Source organism: Leopardus geoffroyi, chromosome D3, assembly GCF_018350155.1.
Source record: "Leopardus geoffroyi isolate Oge1 chromosome D3, O.geoffroyi_Oge1_pat1.0, whole genome shotgun sequence".
Classification (NCBI taxonomy): Eukaryota; Metazoa; Chordata; class Mammalia; order Carnivora; family Felidae; genus Leopardus; species Leopardus geoffroyi.
Window position 1 is genome coordinate 44,415,400 of NC_059339.1, and position 23,755 is coordinate 44,439,154.

At 36.4% G+C, this 23,755-nt stretch overlaps 1 protein-coding gene across 1 annotated transcript in view; it reads left to right on the forward strand.

Annotated features, from left to right (window-relative positions):
• MIB1 (MIB E3 ubiquitin protein ligase 1) overlaps window positions 1–23,755 on the forward strand; it is a 124,756-nt gene that overhangs the window by 30,990 nt on the left and 70,011 nt on the right. Inside the window, exons 7-10 of the mRNA XM_045457699.1 lie at window positions 2,993–3,176; window positions 12,283–12,427; window positions 13,969–14,102; window positions 17,531–17,638. Coding sequence (XP_045313655.1) covers window positions 2,993–3,176; window positions 12,283–12,427; window positions 13,969–14,102; window positions 17,531–17,638 — 571 coding nt within the window. The remainder of the gene's footprint in view (window positions 1–2,992; window positions 3,177–12,282; window positions 12,428–13,968; window positions 14,103–17,530; window positions 17,639–23,755) is intronic.

A 23,755-nucleotide genomic window follows, 5' to 3' on the forward strand; every position in this document is an offset into this window, starting at 1 on the left:
GACAGAGCATGAACGGGGGAGGGGCAGAGAGAGAGGGAGACACAGAATCGGAAACAGGCTCCAGGCTCTGAGCCATCAGCGCAGAGCCCGACGCGGGGCTCGAACTCACGGACCGCGAGATCGTGACCTGGCTGAAGTCGGACGCTTAACCGACTGCGCCACCCAGGCGCCCCTGTGGATGCATTCTTAATAACAGCCAAAATTTGAAACATCCCAAATGTCTATCATCTGATGAATGGATAAACAAAATATGATGTATCCATACAGTGGAATCTTATTCAGCCATAAAAAGGAATGGAGAACAGAATACTGACATATGCTGCAAATAGATAAATGTTATGCTGGAAAGAAGCCAGTCACAAAAGGTCACGTATTATGTGATTTATGTAAAATATGCAGAATAACCAAATATGTAGTATCTTACTAATTATTGAGGGCCAGGGAGAGGGGTGAACATGGATTGACTGCTACTTGTCATGCAGTATTTTTCTGTGGTGATGAAAATGAAATTAGATAGTGCTTGGTGGTACAAGGCTGTAAATGTACTAAAGCCACCCAATTAAACACTTGAAATGAGGGAACTATATGGAATGTGAATTTTATCTCAAAGCTCTTAATAAAAAGAGAAAATCTTAAGTTCAGTTTAGTACATACTGACATTTAGTGTTACTTTTTACTAACATTTTGTGTTATCCTGTTTGTTGTTTGGAAATATTAAGCTAAATTGGCATTATTACTTGCCAAATTCTTTCTTGGTCAGAACTTGGGCAGTAGTGTTAACAGTAATGTAATATGAATTCTAGAAAATAACCTTTTTTCTGTTCTGTTTTTTTAACAAGGATTTATTAAGTACTTATCCTGTATTAGCCCTGTGATTAGCACTGGGATTTCAAAGGCAATTAAGACATGGTCCCTTCTTTGCATGGGTTTCCTTTTTAGTTTGGATGGATAAAACCAGAAATAACTGCATTAAAATGTAATTGTGATAGGTGAGTATTCAGGGTATTCTGAAGGTACAAAAGAAGAGTGGTCATTTCAGGTAGGCAAATCAGAGAAAACTTCAGAGAAAAAAATTACCTTTGGAGTAAACTTAAAAGATGGACTCAGTTTTCACCAGGGAGGGAGGCACTGTAGGCAGAGGGAACAACTCGAGTAAGTACTGCCGTGTTTCAAGCACTGTAATAGGTCAAATAAATTTTGGCATATTGGGAGCAAGGCAAAAAAGCACTGATTGTAAGGCTAGAAAGAAATCTTAAAAAAATATTTTTTAAAAAATCTTTATTCTTGAGAGAGAGATAGAATGTGAGTAGGGGAAGGGCAGAGAGAGACAGGGAGATACAGAATCCGAAGCAGACTCCATGCTCTGAGCTGTCAGTGCAGAGCCTGACATGGGGCTTGAACTCACTGCAAGATCATGACCTGAGCCGAAGTTGGATGCTTAACTGACTGAGCCACCCAGGCACCCCTAGAAAGAAATCTTTGCATATCTGATTTTTATTCTTAACTGGTCAGAGACACTTCTTTCTCTTTGTGGTTGCTTTAGAAAGAAGAGTTTATTTCCATAGTTACAGGAACTTAGTAACAGGTTTTTATATGTTAAGATCTCTCATTTAAATTAAATAGAGGAGGATATAATAGTGCCATATTGTAAAAGCTTATTCAGGGAACCTTTTTTCTTTGGAGTGATATATAGGACTGGGGGAACAGAAATGGCAACAGCATTGAAAAATGCTTATGTGGGGGCGCCTAGGTGGCTCTGTTGGTTAAAGTGTCCAACTTTGACACAGGTCATGAACTCATGGTTTGTGAGTTCAAGCCCCACGTTGGGCTCTGTGCTGACAGCTCAGAACCTGGAGCTTACTTCAGATTCTGTGTCGTCTCCCCTCTCTGCCCCTCTCCCGATCGCACTCTGTCTCTCTCTCAAAACAAAATAAACTTTAAAAAAAAAAGAAAAAAAAAAAAGAAAAATGCTTATGTGTAGCAGAGAAGAATGTGTAGCAGTGATTGCAGTCATGTGAAATACCCATGTATGACAAATTAAAACTAGATATTGTTTTTATCCATGAGATTATTGATGGTATGGAGAAATAGTACACTCTCTAGAGCCAATTTGGCTCTGTCAGAATTGTAAACAAATACATATGGTGATTAAGTGGCTTTTTAAGAATCACTAATGAAATACTGACCCTGTTTGCACAAAGATGTACATACGATGATGTTCTTTATAGTATTGTTTGTAATAGTGAAAATTTGGAAATACTTTAAAAGATGATAGGAGAATGGTTAAATGCATTAATGTATAACCATGTAATGGACTGCTGTAGCCACTGAATTGAAATAAGTAGGTCTATTTCTGTGACATTGAAAATAAATCTTCCAAGGTACATTCTCTGAGAAAAAAGAAGTCCCAGAATTTTATTTATATATATGTATATATGTGTATATATGTATATATACATACATATAAATATAAAATATATAAAATCTGTTTATGAAAAAGGAAGCAACTCTGTATGTTAGAAGTATCAGTGCACTAATAGAAGATCACAGGAATACACAATGGAGTGTTTGTGTCCCAGTTTCATTAGATTTTTTTAATTGAAGTATAGTTGACACCACAGTGAGTATTTACAGTGGTTTGTAGTGGGATAGGGGATGGGGATCCCGGTGTGTTTGTGTGAAATGGAAATTTCACTTTCACTTTATATGTTTCTGAAAGGTTTTAATATTTAACAGTGTATTTTATAACAATTTTTAAAACATGTAAGGGGAAACTAGACAGAAGGATCGTATTAGGGTGTGAGATTACAGGTAAGTCTTTCCTTAAATATGTGTAATTATAAAAGGGAAAACAAATTGTTCAGGACATAATTGCAAAGGATTGCTTTACTGTGCTCATGTGTTAGAAAATTTTTTTGCCCTGCAATGTTTAAGAATGTTGTGTTAAAATTAAGTAAAGTTACCTATTTTGAGTTTTGGCTTTGATTTTTAGGTGGACCTTCAATCCTGCCGTTCTCACTAAAGCAAACATTGTCCGAAGTGGGGATGCTGCTCAAGGTGCAGAAGGAGGTACCTCACAGTTTCAAGTGGGTGATCTTGTACAAGTTTGTTATGATCTGGAAAGAATCAAACTTCTACAGAGAGGACATGGAGAATGGGCTGAAGCTATGCTCCCAGTAAGTATATCTAAAATAGTTTCAGACTAGGAATAATAAAACAGTTTTAGACTAGGAATTACATTATACATGTGTAGATTTAAAAAATATTTGAAGGGGCGCCTGGGTGGTGGAGTTGGTTAAGCGTCCGACTTCAGCCAGGTTACGATCTCGCGGTCCGTGAGTTCGAGCCCCGCGTCAGGCACTGGGCTGAGCCTGTTTCCGATTCTGTGTCTCCCTCTCTCTCTGCCCCTCCCCCGTTCATGCTCTGTCTCTCTCTGTCCCAAAAATAAAATAAAACGTTGAAAAAAAAATACTTAAAAAAAAAAATATTTGAAGTTTGGAAACTAAATTAGCATAATTCTTCAAAAATTGTACTTGGGGGCACCTGGGTGGCTCAGTCAGTTTAAGCGTCCAACTTTAGCTGAGGTCATGATCTTGCGGTTCATGGGTTTGAGCCCCAAATTGGGCTTTGTGCTGACAGCTCAGAGCCTGGAGCCTGCTTCACATTCTGTGTCTCCCTCTCTCTGTCCCTCCCTCAGTTGCACTCTGTGCCTCTCTCTGTTTTCATTGGCTGCTAGGCATACTTATGTCTTTTATTGTCTAATTTGTTCCAGTTAAATTAGCCCAGGAAGGTCCATGTAGGGCTACAGTTAGTAGTGTTTTAAAGAGCTGTTACTGGAGAATGTAATGTAGGTGGAAGGTAACAGGGACTTCCCTGATAGTTAATCCCAGAATGAGAGAGAGATGCTCTTCCAGTTACTAGCAGTGCTGGACCACCACTGCTTGCCTTAGTTGGGGGCCTGCCTCTCTAAAACTTAGAGTATGAAAGAGCAACTCTGAATGTGTGCCTTCTGAGCTGCCTTTGCTCCCAAAGAGTTATGGTGTAATTTTTAATTTATTCATTCGACACATGTTTCACCAAATGTTCAGGAATAACAAAAATTTGTTCTGCCCTTTTTGCATCCATCCTCTTTCTCCATCTGTCCCTCGCTCTTACCTTCTGTCCCTTCCTTCTGTACTACTACCCGTTCTGTTCTGCTGCCCTCCATACTTTCTTGCCCTATATCCCATTTCCTTCCACTTTGCTGTGTCCTCGTGTTTAGCCCTCCACTTTGCTACCCCTACTCCTTTCTCATCCAGTCACAAAATTTGTCCTTTCCTGGCCACCCCACCCCCCACCCCAGTCCCATCCCATTCAGTGCTTCCTTCCTTTACTGTGTACCCCCCCTCCCATCTCTCTTCATGTCTCATCCCCCTATCCTGTATTGTCTAGTGCTCTGTCCTGGCCAGCACCATCTCCTATCTCGTCTAGCCCTCTGCCTCCTCCCATCCTGTCCATTACCCCCTCCCTGTCCTTCATGTTGTGCTGCCCTTCCATCAGTCCATCCTTCCTTTCTGCTCTGCTCCCTTGGCAGATATTTTAGCACAAACAATGTACCTATTAGGCTTCAAAGATTTAGTAGTGAACAAAACACAAAGAAATCTATTGTTATGGTGTTTTCATTCCAAGACATTTCATAGTTTGCAGATGCTGCCGACATCATTTTTTTATTGTTTTAGGTAGGTAGTGACTAAGTGATAGTTGTCTGTGTTGCAGGAGCTGTATTTTAGAATTCTGGTGTCAAAAAAATTAAGTTCCATATGATCTTTTGTTTGCTTTTATTAAAGTTTATTTTTAGACAGAGTGCACATGCATGTGCACTAGTGGGGGGCGGGCAGAGAGAGAGAGGGAAGCAGAGAATCTCAAGCAGGCTTCATGCTCAGTGCGGAGCCCAGTGCAGGTCTGGATCTCAAAACCGTGAGATCATGACTTGAGCTGAAATCAAGAGTCAGCTGCCCAACTGACTGACCCACCCATGTGCCTTTTGTTTGCTTTTGATAGTAACATTGGTTAAAAAATGTATTGATGTACTTTAAGCCTATGTTAGTTAAATGGAATCTTTTGACATGTTTTATATGAGATAAATATATTATTTAAGATTTTTTTATAGTCAAAATGTTTTTGTTTTTCCCCTTAGCAGTGACAGCTTATATATAGCAGTGTATGTCTTTTGTGTGCCCAGTTATTCTGAGCACTGTGCTAAATGATATATATATATATACACACACACACACACACACACACATATGTGCACACACAGATATGTGTACACACACAAACACATACACAGACTTTGTCATAGGAGCATTATAGGCAGATGGTTATATGGCATCTTTATTTTAAAGATGAAGAATCAGAGCTATGTTTCTGAACTGAAGTTTGAACTCAAATCTGTTTTACTTCAAAGCCTAAGTGCTCTATCTCCCATAGTAAGCTTTTATATAAGCAAAACCTGTAGGTTATAGCTAGAGGGGAATTCTTGGGTTCCACTGGTCATGGTGTAGAATTTTAATTTTCCTAAATTGTCTTGATAAAAATAGTCAACAACTAGATTAGCATAACCAAAAAAAAAAAAAAAAGGCACAAGCATCTATATATATATATTTTTTTTTTAATTTTTTTTTCAACATTTATTTATTTTTGGGACAGAGAGAGACAGAGCTTGAACGGGGGAGGGGCAGAGAGAGAGGGAGACACAGAATCGGAAACAGGCTCCAGGCTCCGAGCCATCAGCCCAGAGCCTGACGCGGGGCTCGAACTCCCGGACCGCGAGATCGTGACGTGGCTGAAGTCGGACGCTTAACCGACTGCGCCACCCAGGCGCCCCAACAAGCATCTATATTAAAAACAGGTGACAGAGTAGCCAATTGAACCCTAAAATATGAATGAGTAGTGAGAAAACACTGACACCTACTGGGTCTATATCTGTTTGTCTGGCAGCAGAGAGAATTAATGGGGATCAGATGGACCCAAGAACAAGGGAGCTCCAATATAGCTAACAAGTATTCATTGGCTAGTATAGTAGATGAATGTGGAAACAACAGCTAAACCTGGGAGGGCTTTTGCAGACCTCATTTTGGGGTGAGGGTAATAGGTCCATGCCAAAGTTTGAAGGGGCTTGAGCAGCCTGAATCTGTAAACTCTCAGAATGAATCAGCCATAGCTCCCTTTCTGGGCAGAGCCCTCCATTAAGGAGAAGGTGCTGGGAATAGAAACTAAATTGAGTAGGATAGAGACAGTAGGGACAGAGGAAGGATAAAAGTTTGAAGTGATCATAATCAAATCCCCATACATAATTATTGTTGAAAAAAGACAATAAGGAATAGCATAACTTCTCTACAGACAAACAAAAGTACAGTAGAAGATATCACAGAAAACTAAAATCTAATGATTCAAAATGAGCTAACAAATTAAAATGATAAAAGATGAGTGAAATGGATCATAATTATTTTTTAATTTTTATTTATTTTTAAAGAACTTACATACTTTTTTAATGTTTATTGATTTATTTTGAGAGAGAGAGAGAGAAAGGGTATGAGTGGAGAGGAGGTGCAGAGAGAGAGAGAGAGGAGAGAGAGAGAATCCCAAGTAGGCTCTGTGAGCTGTAAGCATGGAGCCCGAGGCGGGGCTAGATCCCATGAACCATAGATCATGACCTGAGCTGAAATCAAGAGTCAGACACTGAACTGACTGAGCCACCCAGGCACTCTGAAATGGATCATAATTAGAAATGAGGTGATAGAACTTAGGAAAGAATTGAAAAGGAAAGATAATTTCAGAAATGAGGAGTAAGCTTGATGCAACACATCAAATAAATATAACAGATAATGCCTTTAAGAGAAACAAGGTAAAAAGGAAGAAAGTTTTTTAAATAAAAAAGGTAAAAAGTATTTCAGGGAAAGTGACAAATATAGATTACCTAATATATGTGTATTAGGAGTCCTTGCAAAAAGAAAAACAAAAGCCAAAGCAATGGACTATAAAGCTACCAAAATTTGTAATTCCAGGAAAAATGCCCCTGAATTAAAAACTTTAAAGCTAAATATTAAAAGGATACATTGTATAGCTGGGAAAACTGAGAACACCAAACACTGAGCCATTTTCTGGTAAATAATTGAATCTTGAAGAAAAGAAAACAATTCTTCCAACGTTTATTTTATTTTTGGGACAGAGAGAGACAGAGCATGAACGGGGGAGGGGCAGAGAGAGAGGGAGACACAGAATCGGAAACAGGCTCCAGGCTCTGAGCCATCAGCCCAGAGCCTGACGCGGGGCTCGAACTCACGGACCGCGAGATCGTGACCTGGGTGAAGTCGGACGCTTAACCGACTGCGCCACCCAGGCGCCCCGAAAAGAAAACAATTCTTTGGGTATCTAGGGAAAAAGGTCAAGTTTTACTTACAAAGAAAAGAAAATCAGATTATTGTTAAGGAAAAAAACTGATCTCTGTGCTTTGTGATCTCAGCGAAATAACATTTATTTAAGGTACTCAAGGAACAAAAATGTAAGCTAAGAGTTTTATATATAACCAACTGACTTTCAAGTTTAAAGGCTACAAGTTGCTATGAACATGTAAGAATTTATAGAATCTTGTTCCCATTAGCTTTTTCTGATTAATCTCCTGAAAAATGTTTCAGACAACTGACATGAGAGATATCAACTGAAAGCTGATAGTGATCATTAAATATGTATTTATTTGTTGAACTAAGATTAAATGATGGTTAAAGGAAGAGGTAGAGTCTGTATAATGGTTTTATGCTCTAACAACACAGATAAAATGTAACTTTATAGAGTATAACTCAAAAAATGGGGTGGGAATGGAGAGAGCATATATGGAAAGTTTAGCAAGCTGCTCGATTGCCTTTTAGTTATTATGTGGAACTAAATACTATTATTTTAAACCTATATATATATATATATATTTTTTTTTTAATTTAAATTTAAGTTAGTTAACATACCGTATAATCTTGGTTTCAGGAATAGAACCCAGTGATTCATCACTTGCAAATAACACCCAGTGCTCATCCCAACAAGTGCCTTCCTTTTTTTTTCTTTTTTTTTTTTTTTAATAATTTAACTTTATTTTTTATTTTTTATAATTTATATCCAAATTAGTATATAGTGAAGCAATGATTTCAGGAGTAGATTCCTTAATGCCCCTTTAAATTTTTTTTTTTAATGTTTTTATTTTTGAGAGAGAGAGAACATGAGTTAGGGAGGGGCAGAGAGAGAGGGAAACAGAATTTGAAGCAGACTCCAGGCTTTGAGCTGTTAGCATAGAGCCCGATGTGGGGCTAGGACTCACAAACCATGAGATCATGACCTGAGCTGAAGTCGGACGCCTAACTGATTGGGCCACCCAGGCGCCTCCCAACAAGTGCCCTCCTTAATGCCCATCACCCATTTAACCCATCCCCCTCCCCCCATCTCCCCTCTGGTACCCCTCAGTTCTCTGTATTTTAGAATCTATTATGGTTTGCCTCCCTCTGTGTTTTTATCTTATTTTTCCTTCCTTTTCCCTATGTTCATCTGTTGTGGTTCTTAAATTACATATATGAATGAAATCATATATTTGTCTTTCTAAACCAAAATATTAGGGAGAAAGAAGGTAAGGGTAAGAACATGAATGACTAATTTCAATGTTGTACATACTAGGGAACCAATTGACTCACTCTGTCTCTATTTTTTTTTTTTTTTTTTTGAAGAGGGAATAAGGTTTTATATATATATATATATATGTATAAAATACTAGTATTATTGTAAGTATAACTAATTAGGACAATGCAGAGTTCATGTGAAAAAAAGCAAACAATGGAGGGATTAACCGTGAAGTTAAAAAAACATGTTTCATATCTAAAAAAAGGAATATGGTATAGGGAGAAAGGTAGATAGGAGACATCTTTGAATATATCTTGTTTTATAGATTTGATTTAAAACCACATATATCTTTTATACAATTATTAAGCAAAATTAAATTCAAAAAGGAAGTTCCTGAAAGTAGAAAATAAAATGAAATAAATGAACCTAAATGTGTTTCCTGTTGGCATAACTGTACACAGAAAAGTACAGGTGATTTTTAACACAGTTGTTTGTCTTTATATCTTTTTAGGAAGAATATACACTAAAGAACTGCCTATAAAAAGGGATTTTTAACAATTTTCATTGATCTTGTTGTCTGTGGTAGTGCTAATATTATTATCCTGAGATTGTTTTTTTTTTTATTTTTTTTTTTTTAAATTTTTTTTTTTTTCAACGTTTATTTATTTTTGGGACAGAGAGAGACAGAGCATGAACGGGGGAGGGGCAGAGAGAGAGGGAGACACAGAATCGGAAACAGGCTCCAGGCTCTGAGCCATCAGCCCAGAGCCCGACGCGGGGCTCGAACTCACGGACCGCGAGATCGTGACCTGGGTGAAGTCGGACGCTTAACCGACTGCGCCACCCAGGCGCCCCTATCCTGAGATTGTTTTATGTGCGATGTGACAAAAAAACAAAACAAATGAGTAGTTATATGATAATTTTAATTCTGTTATCCTCAGTGACTTTGAGAACCAGAATGATCAGAGTGGGAAAAGGAGATATGAATGTAACATAGAAGAGGCTGAGTAAAACCCTGTAGTCTTGAATTTGAATTGGAAGAATGTTTGAACTTATGATTTATTTTATCATTAAAACAAAGCATCTCCTCCCCTTCCCCCCCACTATTTCCTAGCTTTGTCCATGAAAAGACCTAGAAACAGTAACCATTCTAATAACAATACCAACCTTAGTGCCCAGATTACAGTCTTTTTTTTTTTTAATTTTTTTTTTTAACGTTTATTTATTTTTGAGACAGAGAGAGACAGAGCATGAATGGGGGAGGGACAGAGAGAGAGGGAGACACAGAATCAGAAGCACGCTGCAGGCTCTGAGCCATTAGCCCAGAGCCCGACGCGGGGCTCGAACTCACGGACCGCGAGATCGTGACCTGAGCTGACGTCGGACGCTTAACCGACTGAGCCACCCAGGTGCCCCCAGATTACAGTCTTGAAATAGCCTTTCCCTCTGTATAGAAACCAGTCTTTGGAGAAATGGCTAATTCTAGCTCTTTGGAAGTGAACAAGATGAGTCTCATACCAGGTAGCAAGGAAGCTATCAAAGATTTCTAGGTCATGTTAAAAGGATCTAGCAGCCAATTTGAAGTGTTTCTTATTAAATACAGAGAAAGATGAATTTATTAAATTATATCAATTAGCAAAATTCAGATTGTAAGAAACTTTATAGGACAGTTGACCCTGTTTCTTCAACAAATAATTGGCAAAGAAAAATATATGTATACATATATTTTTGGACTTTATTGGAACTTGATTTAAGCATACTGACTTTATTGGACTTTATTTTGGACTTTATTGGAACTTGATTTAAGCATACTGAAGAATTTTATCATTTATGAAGCAATTGGAAATTTGAACACTGGTATTTTATGATATTACAGAGTTGATAATTTTGGGAGGGTTGGTAGTAGTATCAGGTTTGTTTTTTTTTAAAGTTTATGTGATGAATAGTACAGGGAGTAACAATAGGTAGGGGAGAATAAGATTGGCCATGAGCTGAAAATTGTTAAGAGTTGATGGGTATACAGGGATTCAATATACTATTGTCTTTTTATGTATGTTTGAGGCTTTCTATAATAAGCGGTTAAGGGGGAAAACAAGGAATGCAGCCTCATAGAGTTTGAGAGGATGGAAAATTCCAAGAGGAAATGTGTAATGAGAAGTTAAAATTGGTGTGTGTTGGAGGGCAGAGAGAGGAATAAATGGGGCTATAGAATTATATTTTGGAGTCTTTGGAAATAAGGTGATAGTTGTCAGAGTAGATTACATTTTTAAGGAGGAAGAGTAAAAAACTAAGGAATAAAATTTGGGGAAGAATGAATAGATTTAGGGATCTGAAAATGGACAAGGAGCCAGTGAGTGAAGAAAGAGAAGGAATAGGCAGAAAGGTTAGACTGTCATTCAGAAATCAAAGGAATCGTTTCAAGAAGCTAGGGTCCAATGCTGTGGAGAGATAAAAAAATAAGGCACTCAATCAAGGGCAGTTTACTCTCTGTTAGGAAGTAGTCAGATATTGTCAATATTCTAAACTAATTTTCTAGTATTGTAATTTGCTATTCTCTTGTGTTGAAGAGAATGGGTTTTGGACTGGAGTTTGAAATGGAGCTAATAGTACTTAATTTTCAGGATTTTATGTATTAGGTAAGTCAATATGTATAAAGCTCTTAGAATACTATCTGCCACATGGTAAGAGTTGCTGCTGATTGTGTTCTGAACCCAAATGCCCCTTTCCCTGTATATTTAATAAACATGTTATTTCTACCTACTTCTGTCTTGGAATCAGTACTGATTCCCATTTTGGTGTAAGTAGTTTGTTTTAGAAATCAGGTTTTATTTTTTTAGGCTACATTAATGATGGATTTTAGACTATTTAATTTACAAATTCTCAAGATGTAACATAAGATTATGGGATTAAAAGGTTGAATATCAAAAAGCAAAATTTTGTGAACTTTTATAAATGATAGACTGTCATGATATTTTTGATTTTATATTCTTTTTTTTTTTTTAAGTTTATTTTGAGAGAGAGAGCGAGAGAGCGTGTGCATGCACGAGCGGTGGAGGGGCAGAGAAGAGGGAGAGAATCCCAAATAGGCTCTGAACTGTCAGCATGGAGCCCAGTGCTGGGCTTGATCCCGTGACCATGAGATCATGATGTGAGCTGAAATCAAGCGTTGGATGCTCAACTGAGTCAGCCACTCAGACCCCCTTGTTTTTATATTCTTGTGGAAGTATAGTAGTTTTGTTTATTAAAATTTTTTTTTAATGTTTATTTTTGAGAGTGAGAGACAGAGTGAGGGTGAGGAGGGGAGGCGCAGAGTGAGAGGGGGACAGAGGATCCGAAGCAGGCTCGGCACAGATAACAGTGATCCCCATGCAGGGCTCCAACTCATTAACCATGAGATCATGACCTGAGCCAAAGTCGGACACTCAACTGACTGAGCCACCCAGATGCCCTGTTTATTAAAATGTTTTTTAGGAATGCTCTTTAAAGTTTGTAAATAACCCATTTGAAAATGATTGTCCTTTAAATGTTTTTTCTTTAGTAAAAAAGAAAAATTGATACTTTAAACGTGTAAGAACTGGTGATCTATTTTTATGGTACATACTTTAGACTTGACAACATGAACTAAAATTTTTTTTTTTTTTTAAGACTTTAGGTAAAGTTGGCCGAGTACAGCAGATTTATTCAGACAGTGATTTAAAGGTGGAAGTTTGTGGAACATCTTGGACATACAATCCAGCAGCAGTTTCCAAGGTGGCATCTGCTGGATCAGCCATTAGCAATGCATCTGGTGGTATGTTTGTATCGTGTTTCTTTAAAAGTAATATGGTTTACATTAGAACCTTTGCTAATTCCTCAGTTCTCATGTACAGATAATGTCATAGATAACCTCACTTGAATGTCAACTAACTTCTGCATTTTCACTACAGGTGTTTTTTGTTTTGTTTTTCTTTTTTTCATATGATGAACAGTTTTTGTTCTGGCTGAGGTATGCCCTGGAAAATTTCCATAAGTAGGTGCTTTTTCTTGGATATTATATCAAGGGTTAATTCAATATTGTACCCTTTAGTCAGAACTTATCACTTTCTTAGACTGTTTTATTCTCTTTTTATTTTCAATGTTATTGCTAGCAGATGGCTTTCTTCCTGGATATTTTTACATATCGGCCATATTTCTTTCTTACTGTTTAATAAGAGTTATTATACATGCCACAATAAGTAGAAAACCATTTTGAAATGTGAATAAGCTGGATGCTCGGGTAGACTCATGCCCAAAGTCTTTCCTTCCTGTGCTCCAGCTTTATATACATAACCTCAATTCATTTTAAAACAAATTACTGTGTATTAGCATTCAGAAAAGAAGATAGAACCATAACTATAAATTATAAGAAAGTAAAGGAAAACATTGGGCGACCTCCAGTTTTATTTTGTACTGCTTTCTACTTCCTCTACTGCTGTCTTTTCTTTCGTGTTGTAATTTGCTAGTGTACTTAAAGTTTAAATTAGGTGGTGTTATTTTTACCTTTTGGTTCGGTGGCATTACAGCCAACTGGCTACTACAAATTGAAAGAGTGAGGGATGGTTAATATCCTACTCAAATAATGTGTACTTGGTGGTGGTCCACTTGGTGATTTCTTTGCTTTCTACTAAGTAGATCTAAGAATTAAGGGATGGTACTGGGTAATGTCTCTACTGATTAATGCTATTTAGAAAAAGTATCTTATGACAATGAGTCTATATAAATATGCCCCTAGTTCTTTTTTGTTAGTCAATACCAATCAGTTGGCACCTGTTGAAGTATGTTGTTGGCACTTAGATGACCATTTTCAACTGAAAATTGGTTTGTCCCTAAAACGTTTCCCCAAATATTATAGAGAGTACGTTGCTTCTGAATCGTAATCATTCATTTGTTGATTTATTCTAAGGTCTGTAGCATTGAGATCTGAGAATTGATGTGATATGCTTAAAACCTGAAAGAAAGTTTGTATTGTTATAATACTCCCATTGTAGTGTTTTTATTTGTGATTATCTTTGGTATGGCTTCTAAATCTTGAATTGTTACTTGTCTCTAACTCTCTACTTTTTCTGAAGTTATAACTTGAAATACATGAATTGGAGAAAGCTGGGAATACTTATGGGTTGGAATTTAATGCAGCTTTCTATGGTAGTAATTATAACTTGCCTCGGTAATATCTGTAGTAGTGTACAAAAATAACACTGATGATAGAAATATTAAAGGAAAAGTATGTGTTCTAGATGTATGGGTAATGCTTGTCTGTTAGTAGTTAAGGTTTGAGATCCTCCTATGTTAGCAGCTTTATTTGATGCTTTACAGAAAGACTCTCCCAACTCTTGAAGAAATTATTTGAAACCCAAGAATCTGGTGACCTCAATGAAGAATTAGTTAAGGCTGCTGCCAATGGAGATGTTGCTAAAGTGGAAGATTTGCTAAAAAGACCAGATGTGGATGTGAGCATTTTAAAAATTATTTGAAGCATACACAAAAATAGAATAGTATAATGAACATTAGAGTTCAGTAATTTCATTTAAGTCCAATTAATTTCCAACTGCACTTCATCTATTCTTTCTTCCTTTTTTCTCTGAGGTATTTTAAAGACACTGGACATCATTCTTCAGTGTACTTTTCTAAAAGATCTTGACATTTTCTTATTTTAACATTGTGACCTCCTAAATTTATGATTGATAATTAAAAAAAATTTTTTTTTAACATTTATTTATTTTTGAGAGATAGAGAAAGACAGAGCAGGAGCAGGGGACAGGCAGAGAGAGAGGGAGACACAGAATCTGAAACAGGCTCCAGGCTCTGTGCTGTCAGCACAGAGCCTGATGTGGGGCTTGAGCTCAACAAACCATGAGATCATGACCTGAGCTGAAGTCGGACCCTTAAACGACTGAGCCATCCAGGCACCCCTATAATTGATAATTTTTACATTTAGGTTTTTAAGTGGTTAGTGTCCTTTTGGGAAATTCAGTGAATTCTTCTCATGGAGATGTCATCTTACCGTGTTTTTAAAATATATTGTAGTAAATTTCATAAGCAGTTTTCTATCCCTCTTTTCAAAACATTTAAACTTTTTTCCTGTGAGAATTGACTTACAGTTTAGAATGCAGATGAAGTAGAGGTCATACATTTTGTAAATCTTAGTAGTTTATTGTATTTTACCATTCACATAAACCATATTTTAAGTAGGCCATTTTGGCTCTAGTTTGGTCATTCATTGGCTTTGCCATTGCTCCCATGTCAGCACCAATACAGTGTTCAATGCTGGCCCAGATTGTGGTTGGAGTGGCACTTTGAGTCATTGTCACTGTTCTGTGACACTGTTTGTTGCCTTTGTATTTAAGTATGCTAGACAGTTTGAAGATCTGATCTATAATTGTAAGATATAAACATCATATTCCCAGGAGCTCATGTGGCATTTCATGTTTATTAGGGAGATGTCAATTGCAGCAGCACAACACAGTGATTCCTTTTTTTTGTAAGTTTATTTAGAGAAAGAAAGAGAGAGAGCTAGAGAGAGCGCGTGTGCGTGCACGCGCAAGTGGGGAAGGGGCAGAGAGAGAGAAAGAGAGAATCCCAAGCAGGCTCCACACCACCAGCACAGAGCCTGATGCAGGGCTTGAACTCAGGAACTGCGAAATGATGACCTGAGCCGAAGTTGGATGCTCAACTGATTGAGCCAGCACAGTGATTTCTTTATTGTCAGATAAATCACAAATAATTTATTTAAATTATCAAAATTACGTAAATTATCAAAGTTTAAAGTATCAAATGATTTTTGTGTTTGATAGATTTTTTTTTATATTCAGCCAAGCAGATTTATATTTTATTATACTTAATTTTTTCTTCATTTAATTACTAATTTAGTTTTTTTTTTAAAAAAACAATATACATTCTAAAAATTTAAAGGGAAAAAATAGTTCTACAAGGTTTGTTACAAAAATCATTTCCTTCTCAACTCTGTTTTCCCATCCTTCAGGGGCAGCTGTTTTCATGTCTTTCAGCTGATTTTCTTCATATATTTTGCCTCCATATCTTCCAGTAACATCTATTGTTTTTTCTTGATTTTTATGTTTGGGGAGTTATCTTTCAATACTTCACTGTGAAAATGAGGTTTCAGCTTTCTTTCCAGCCCATTCCCTTCAAACACATACACACTCCTCCCAGTTTCTTTATGTGGTTAGGTTGTATTGTAACTTTAAGATTAAAATCGACTGTGCATGTTATTATTTAAATGACATTCATATCTGAGCTGTGACTGATTCTAGATTGTATTTTCCTATACAATTGTTTGCTTTCCTTGATGTTCATAATTTTTTTTTATTTAAAAAGTTGAGGTGTAATTTACATATAGTGAAATGCATGGAAAATTTTTGACAAATGCAAACATCCATGTAATTCACACCCCTAATAAGATCTAGGACTTTTCCTTTATTCCAGAAAGTTCACTTGTAGTTTTTCCCAGTCAGTCCCTCTTAACTTCACACATAAAGTTTCTTTCATTTGTTTGTAATCTATATTGTTACAGTTAATTCTTTTCCAAACTTCTAATTGACTAATCTTCCAAGACACTTAGTTATGTCAGGTATGTATTCATTTTATCTTCTGAGAGATGATAACATAGGAGAAAGATGTGTTTTTTTAAGTTATTTTTTTAATTTGAGGTCTTCCTCAAATCTCTGATCTTTGCTTGTCCATTCATCTCTGAATAAGACATTAAGCTACTTGGTGCTCTCTTTGCTTGGATAGAACTTAGTGACTGACTTTGCATTATGGTGATTATGCATGTGGAGCTTTTGGGGTCTCTAAATGCTATCATGTAGAGGTCTGTTCTTCATGGCTATTCAGTTGTTTAAGGGAAGAAACCATTTTTCTGTCTAGGGTCTATTTGCATGGCAACTAATGCTCTGTCATTGAGTTTGAGGAGAGGGTCTGGAGTGTGGCCATTGCACATCAGACATCTGCCTGGGGTTTTTCTTCTTAGCCCTGTGATGTGCTTGTTTTTGCAGGCTTTGACTTGGTCTGAAGTTCCTAGGTTTTGTGTTTCTTTTGTCTGTAAAGTCAGAACTTCCGTCTGCTTTCTCTCTTTCAAAAATGTGTTGCTTTTTATTTTTTTCTGATGTTAGCTCTTCCTTTCTCTTTGTCTTTATGTCTTTTTGTGTTTTTAATTATTTTACTGTCTTTTTAATGTAGTCTGAGGAGAAATATGATATAAACGTGTGACCAGGCTACCATTTTTAACCATCTTTTATGGTTTTATGGATGGGAGCGGATGGGGTGGGATTAAGGAATTGTACTTAGCCTTGGGTATGTCATTGGGAAATTATGCATTTATTCAACATCTGAAGTGAAGAAAAGATTGGAAATTATTGCTTTATAATATAATAGTTGTATATGGCTACCTTGCTAATTCATTTATGTATTCCTCATGATAGTTTGCTTACAGTTAGTATTCAGTATCTTTGTCAAATTGAATTTATTTATATAGTAGGCCATCTTTTCTGAAAGTTTTTATTCACCTCATTGTTTTTTTTTTCATTGAAACATACTCTGAGCTTTTTAATTCAAATAGAAGTGAATATACAAAACCAAAACGACATTTCTCCCTCCCTTACTTTCTTTTTTTAACTTTTCAGATTGGCTAAAATAGTTCTTTCATAGCTCTTTGAACAGTGGAACTTTAACCTTTAAAACAAACAAACAAAAAAATGCCTGCCTCACTTCTAAATTACAGAAGAGTTCTTGGTGGTCTATGCTAGGATATATGGAAAATCAACCTAAATTATTTTCAAAGAATCCTACAATGTGCTAGATTTAAACCTACATTATATATTGGCTTTTGGTGACATTCCTTCATCCTTTCCTTTTTATATAGGTAAATGGACAATGTGCTGGTCACACAGCTATGCAAGCTGCTAGTCAGAATGGACATGTTGACATTTTGAAGTTACTTTTGAAGCAAAATGTGGATGTAGAAGCAGAGGTAATTAAACTGTTTGAAACATAAGTAAAAATTAATGTGCTAGAAATTATACTTCTATATTATAAGATGGATTGCTTTCATTCCTAGAGTTTAATCTTCACCTAAGGCTCTTCTGATTGAAAAGAAAAATTTGACAAGAGATAACATGAAGCATTTCTTGTTTTTCTTTTGATTCTTCAATATTGTAGCCATAACCATAAGTGAAGATAGGAATTGAGTTTTCCTTTACTATGGTAGGACCACCATGCTGCTGGGGGCTGAATTGGATTCATCCAAAAATCATACTGAGGAAGTTGAGGGAAGGGGAATGTATAGATCATGTAGGTCAAGATTTTTACTGATCTGTGACACTCAGAGGCCTTTCTTTGCTTTTTGTTTTCCCTTTCATAAGGGAATCAGTAATTTAGAACTTGTTTAGTCTTATTGTTTCTTGATTTTAATGTGGATCTTTGAAAATTTTACACGGCGTGTTTATCACTGTGTGTGTGTGTGTGTGTGTGTGTGTGTGTGTGTATGCTTAAATTAATTTAGAGTATATTCTTTTAAAAGGGAAATGAATATTTTTTACTATCATTGGAATTTTAGTTGAGAATCTGTGTATGGTGTGAAGGATAGCTTCCTTTGTTATAGTTAACTATAACCTCATTATTGAAAAAATGTTAAAATCACATCTGTTTTAGTCTAGTGGAAGATTATTTAGGAATAAGTAAAATTCTATCAAATTTAGACTAGGTAGAATGTTGTATTTTGGTCCAAATGATACTCCCATTTGAGGAAGCTTAATAAGGACTTGGATTTCTGAGGGCTAAATTAGTAGATGAGCCTATTTTTACTAATTAAAACATTTTAAAGACACATATTTCAAAAGAGAAGTCTTAAGTTATTTTTGCATTTTTCTCAGATTGAATGTATTTTGACAGCTACTATTTTTTTACAGTTGACAGCTAACTATGAAGAATCATTGGTGTTGTAGTTGTAAATAAGTGATTTTTGATACTGTAATTTTCTGTTGTCTAAAAAGAACTTGAATTTTACTTTATTTATTAAAAAAAATTTTTTTTTAAACGTTTATTTATTTTTGAGACAGAGAGAGACAGAGCATGAATGGGGGAGGGTCAGAGAGAGGGAGCCACAGAATCTGAAACAGGCTCCAGGCTCTGAGCTGTCAGCACAGATCCTGACGCGGGGCTCGAACTCACAGACCGCGAGATCATGAGTTGTTCGCTCAACCGACTGAGCCACCCAGGTGCCCCTTGAATTTTAAACTAGCATGTAGATGTTTATGAACTATATGATAGTTTCATTATTGTCATTGTTATGAATGAGATTATATGATTTGATTTTGCTTTTACAGTAGCAATTTTTAAGTCACTTCTTTCTTAGTTGTGAATTTAGGAACACAGTATCACAGGGTTTTTTTTTTTGGTAATGAAAGAAAGACAATTTAAATTTAGTGTTTTGTAAATGGGAGACAGTTACTTTATTGTGTCATGGCTTGGAGAGATAGAATGAAATTCTCTGAGTTGAGTATCCCATTTTTTAATTTAATGAATACAGAAACTACAGTAGCAACAACTACTAAGAAACCAAGGCCTTTCTGATTATAGCTAATAAGGCAAGAGGCCCCAAATCAAAATTTTTTGCCTTGTTTTTTATAAAGTGTGCTTTCTGATTCAGAATTTAATTAATACACCTGACAATGTGGGACTATCTAGCCATTTGTGTTTCTAAAGACTTCTTGTTCACATTAGGTGTTGTGTACAATGGGAGTGCAGTTGTGGGACTGGGAACAAAGTTGGCACTGTTCCTCTATTGAACTCAAATATACAACAAATGGTTAGTTGATACGGTAAACCTGATGAGATTGGAGTGTGGCTCAGTAAGCTAAGTGTTTACAAATAATTTCTTTGAGAGTTTGAAAACTATGTCACCAGATCAGTGGGATACATCTGGACTTCAACCATATGTCCTCATTTGGATTTCCATTTTGTGCATTTTCTGTTTTAAAAACCATTGCAGGCAGATGTAATTCTATAAATTATTTCTATATGTATTTCTATAAAATAGTGTGAGGAAGGTGAATTAACAGTTTACGAATTGCAAACAAAAACCAAATTTAAAAATTGGGTTAAAATATAAATGCCAATTCATCGCCTAAGACTAAAACAAAACATCCTCAAAGTCTCATTTTTCTAGAATTTAAGACTCTATTAGAAGCAGCAGTGTAATTTTTTTTTTTTAGAACAGTGGTTTTCAAGTGGGGGCATTTTTGTCCTATGGGGGACATTTGGAAATGTCTGGGACCATTTTTGATTGTCATAACTGGTAGGAGGTGTGGTGGTTTGGGTACTACTGGCATCTAGTGGGTAGAAACTAAGGATGCTACTGAATATCCCATAGCACATAGGACAGCTCCCATAACAAAGAACTATCTGGCCCAAAAGGTAAATAGGTCCAAAATTGAGAAACCCTGGTTTAAAAGATGGAGAAAATAGTTAATTTTACAAATGCACTTAAATTTGTGGTTCATCATTTGTCATTATTAACTTTTTTTTGTTGAAAATTTTAGATATTTATAAAAGAATAGTATAATGAATCCTGTGTTCCCATTACCTCACTTCAGTTATTTTTCACGGCCAGTTTTGATTTATCTGTACCCTGTTCCCGCTCTGCTCCCTCTACTGAATTATACTGAAGCAGATCTAGATATATTATTTTATCTGTAAATATTTTGGTATGTATCCTAAAAGATAAGTGCTTTAAACTTCATTATACCTTTACCAAGTGTAAAAGCAATAATAATTAACAGTATTTTTTATTTTTATTTTTTCAATGTTCATTTTATTTTTGAGGGAGTGTGAGTGGGGGAGGGCAGAGAGAGAGAGAGGCAGACACAGAATCCGAAGCAGGCTCCAGGCTCTGAGCTGTCAGCACAGAGCCCGATACGGGGCTCAAACTCATGAACCATGAGATCATGACCTGAACCAAAGTTGGATGCTTAATCGACTGAGCCCACAATGTTTTTAAAAAACTAATTTTATTAAAACTTTTGAGGTTAGCTGAAGAATAAAGAGAGTAATATATTTTGTTCTTTAGTCATCTCATTCTGTAACCTTTCATTTTTTTCATGTGTATTAGGAAGTGAGTGGGTTGCAAACTATAGCCTGCAGGCCAAATCCAGCCCTCCATTTATGTTGTTAAGTATTACTGGAACACAGCACATTCATTCGTTCATTTATTTATTGTGCATGGCTGCTTTCATATTGCAACTGCAGAGTTGAATAGTTGTGACAAGATATTATGTGGTTTGTAAAATCTAAAATACTTACTTTCCGGGCCTTTACAGAAAAGTTTGCTAGTCCCTAGTATAGATGACTGTTGCATTTTTGTTTTTCAGTTGATTTAAGCTATCATTACACTAAATTATACTCCTGAAGCCAATGTTACACCATATGTTAACAAACCAGAATTTAAATAAAAATTTGAAAAAGTAACTACTTAATTATTTCATATATATTGTACCTTTCTGATATGTGATAAGATTATATTTTTTTCCTATTTCTTTTTCTTAGGGAAAACTCAGCTATTTTGAAAAGTTGTCTCCATGTAGGTCATAACCTACTAAGTACAGTAGGATTACATTCTGTTACCTCCTTAATGTATAGGTAAAGGCACTGAGGACTGTGAAATCTTAGGTATGTTTTTATAAGTGAGCTAATTTTGGATCCTGCAGGGACTAAGTATTTTTTTTTCCACTGATGAAGTATAATATTAAAGGTGTGAAGGATTGAATGGAAGACCAGTTCTAAAAAGTGTGTCATTTACAATTAGTTTTCAAATACAGTACAAATATATACTGCAGTTGTCAGGAAACTTGGGGTGGTTTTATCATTTAAGATTAATGAAAACTATTCTGAAGAAGAACAATACTAAATTTTATCAGGAAACCCAAGTTTTAATGGTATTGTTGCTGTCTAAAGAGATATTGGGCAAAAACTTTAACTGGTATAAGCTTCAGTTTCCTTATCTATGATAATAACTTAAAGGGTTGGGGTGTGGAGTAAGGGAAATAATTAAGATACTATTTATAGTATACAACACCACCAAAGGAATTTATGATGTTATTATTGCCTTTGTTTGACTGTTTCTTTCCAACTGGCAGAAGGTAGACAGTATAGTTTTCTCAAGAAGTAGATACTAACTCTGTCCGATTCTGCTTGTCTAGTAATGAAAACAAAACTGTAGGGGCACCTGGGTGGCTCAGTCAGTTAAGTGTCCGACTCTTGATTTTGGCTCAGTTTCAGATCGTTTTGAACCATGATCTCATGGTTTGTGAGATCAAGCCCTGCCTTGGGCTTAGCGCTGACACTGTGGATCCTGCTTGGGATTCTCTCTCTCCCTGTCTTTCTGCACCTCCCCCATGCACGTGCATGCCCTTTCTCTCAAAATAAGTAAATAAGTTAAAAAAACCCAAAACTGTAGTAACAGTTTATGTAAATGTAAAACTGAGAAGGAAAGGGCAAGTGGGCTTCAAGACTGGGCAGTTTAAGGAAATTCTTTTCTTAAAAACAAGTCAGGGCTCAGGATAATAATCTTCAAAGTGGCTCTAGGAATTGGTATACATAGTTCCTGAAGGATCCATGTTGATTTAGATTATGAATGGAGGCTTCCCTACCTCCTTATTCCACACTACGCCCCCAAAACTGGTACTATTAAAAATGTGGCATGTCAAGAAAAGATTAGATTTGTAAGACTTAGAAAACAGTCTTTAAGTTGGCTTTTACAGGAAGGCAGGCTAAAATCTGAGATTGCCCAAACAAAAAGGTCAAGCGTTACAAGGGGACACACTAGAGTTTTAGCCTTCCCTTATCTGTAAATTCTTTTAGTTGCTCAGGTTGAGTTTTAAGAATCATCGCTGATTTCTCTTTTGTTTTTTCATATTACTTATCTGGTAATGAGTAATTACCATCAGGAAATCCTGTTGGCTCTTCAAAATATATCCAGAATTTGAACATTTTTTTATCCTTTCTGCCGTTACCATCCTAGTCTTCACACTTCTTCCCCCAAATATCCTCATAGCTTTCTCTCTCTCACATCTTCAGCTATTCTTTGGCTGGGAGGCCATCCCTTGGCTGTCATCTAATCCTTCTTCCCTCCAGTATTTTCCCTATGGCCCTTTTACTACCTAAAATTTACATTTTATTATTTTGTTGATAATATTCTATCTCCCCCACTAGAATGTAAACTCTATGAGGGTAGGAACTTTATTTTGTCCATTGTTGTATCACCACTATCCAGAACAATACTGAGCTTGTAGTAGGAACCCATTAAATACTCACTGAATGAATCAACCAGAATACACCACTTCTAAACAATTGTGTTGAAGTTTTAGCATGATCAGAATACCAGCATCTCGATGAATTGAATGAGTTTTAGGAAAAAGAGATGAAGTAAAATACTACTAATTATATCTGGGGATAATAAAATAGTTGAACTAATTTACTGAAAGTGTCAGTATATTCAGGAAATGTTTAATTCCATTGATGTTAAAAATCATGGTAGTTACTGAGAGGATTCTGGGAATATAGTGATGTAGGAAGTAGTAGAAATTCATCGCCCCACCTAGATAACAACAGTACTTGTAGAATTCTTTCTGATGTAACTATTTTAGAACTCTGGATTCTGTTGAAATCTTGCTACTTCCAGGGGAAGGGTTGGAGGTTAATTGTGGTCAATGTTGTCAATTTTAGCTCTTAATTCAGCAGGAACTACCTATATGCCAACCTTTAGCCCAGTGGCAGGCAGCCGTGTTTATGTTCCTAGATCAGCTTGCAGGAGCTAGGGTGGGCAACAAGGACTCTTTTCTACAAACATCAGGATCTGTGTTCTGATTACTGATTGCTGCTTCTGATCATGGAGGTGGAGACACAGAGGTGGGCCGCCGTTGTTGTACCCTCCTATTGTTGTAAGCCATTCCCCCTTGGCTGAAGTGACTTCCAGAAGATTTGAAGATTGGTACACCCTCCCTCTCTTCCCCCCCCCCCCCCCCCCTTTTTTTTCTTTTTCTCCTTCTGGGAGCCTGGCATTAAAGACTAGGACATCCAAAAGCAACTACTG